The sequence below is a fragment of the Bactrocera latifrons genome, unplaced genomic scaffold (assembly GCF_001853355.1).
Source record: "Bactrocera latifrons isolate USDA-ARS-PBARC rearing strain unplaced genomic scaffold, ASM185335v1 scaffold_1261, whole genome shotgun sequence".
NCBI lineage: Eukaryota > Metazoa > Arthropoda > Insecta > Diptera > Tephritidae > Bactrocera > Bactrocera latifrons.
In genome coordinates, this window is record NW_017534699.1 from 3,599 (window position 1) to 5,288 (window position 1,690).

At 32.7% G+C, this 1,690-nt stretch overlaps 1 protein-coding gene across 1 annotated transcript in view; it reads right to left on the reverse strand.

The window, feature by feature from the left end:
* Positions 1 to 822: 822 nt before the first annotated feature.
* Positions 823 to 1,690, reverse strand: part of LOC108978760 — a 1,642-nt gene continuing 774 nt past the window's right edge. The window contains exon 2 of the mRNA XM_018949204.1: positions 823 to 1,068. Within this exon, the coding sequence (XP_018804749.1) occupies positions 840 to 1,068 (229 nt within the window). The 3' untranslated portion in view covers positions 823 to 839. The remainder of the gene's footprint in view (positions 1,069 to 1,690) is intronic.

Here is a 1,690-nt window from a genome sequence, read left to right on the forward strand (position 1 = left end):
TGGAAAAATTAAATAACAAATAATTTTTAATGAATTATTATTTCAAAAATTATATTAATTTCGGGTATTATATTATATTAATTTCGACTATTATAAAATGAAGATGTGTCAAATGAATTAAAATGTGCTCATATAAACACTTCCATTCATTCCTTTCATTTCTTCAAAAAAAAAAAAATTAATGACCTTCATGAGATATACATATTCGCATTATTTCGTTATCATTTCCATATTCGTAGCAATAGAATTTCTATGGCATATACCCATATCTTTTTTCTTTGGCACATTTGTCTGTATCTTTACGAAAACAAATAGGAACCACATATGTACAAACATTCAAACATACAAACGCATCTCCGTTGTCACGAGCAACTAAGGCCGAGTCTCACGTTTTGTCAAAGAGTCAATGTCAACACTGACGCGGCGACAAAGCGTCACAGCATTGTATTGCTGGTAGAAAATCCAAGCTGTGCCGAAAAACAATAAACGAATGGCCGCCGATTGTCACCACTTGACTTGCCGCTTTATTATTTTTAGCTGTTGCCATAAAATTAATGGCTAGAATTAAAAATAAATTCTGTCGAGATTCGAACCTGTGTACTCATCGTGGCTTTTCAAGCCCTTACCACCAACACCACCATTGACACTTGTATTGTGTTGTCCTAATTATGGTTGGAAATATGCTTTTGTAGAACATTTGCTTTCGCAAACATACAGACAAATGTGCAGACGATGTATGTATGATTGTTTCGCATTTTGCTTTTAGTTAATTTTTAAGTTTTAATTAAAAAGTGTTTATAATTATAATACATGGAGCCAGTATTTCCTGGACACTTGATTCATATGTGCTTCCCGTCGATAGCACCAATACAATTTGGGAAGTTCCATAGCTTCCAGTATTGCTCTGCAATTTCTTGAAAACATAGTTCGTTTGGCTGCGGCATATGTATAGTAAATATATTATCCCATAGAACTTGGGTTGTCTCCTTAACAATACCTCCTACTGTTGATTTGCCTAGCCGAAACGAAAAAGCCAGTGAGGCAAATGATGCTCCAGATGCCAGAAATCTAAATAAAAAAGTTAAAACAAAAATTGTTATTTAAATTTATATTATATTATTTATATAAATTTTTGTATTTTATTGTTTAAATTCATGTATGCATATAATTCTTATCATATTTTAATTATATGGTTTCATTTGATCTTGCAGAGGAAGCCTTAAAAAAAAATGGAAGTATTTACGCGATCAATTTCGATGTGAAGTACGCAAAATTCCAACTCCAAAATCGGGGGATGCCGCATCACAAATTACTTCGAGTTGGCCTTATTTCAATTCTCTACTGTTTTAAAGGACAAAATGAAATACAGAAATTTAAGTAGTAATTTAAAAGCGTCAAGTGTAAAAGCTACCCAAGAAGAGGTTAAATACGAAGAAGAAATTGAAGATATTCTCAACACTTCACAAGTCGAAGAAACAAGAGATCTGTGCGACAATGACGAGTTCAGCTGTGAAGTTCCATCGAAAAAAAAAATACCTGTAACAGCACTGCCCAATTATTGGAAATTGAAAAAAGAAAATTGGCACTGCTGGAAAATAAAAAAAATGGAAAAATTGGATGAAAATGAAGCATTTTTTGTAACTCTTTTGCCGCATATTCGGAAGTTGGACCCAGAGAATAAATTTCTGTG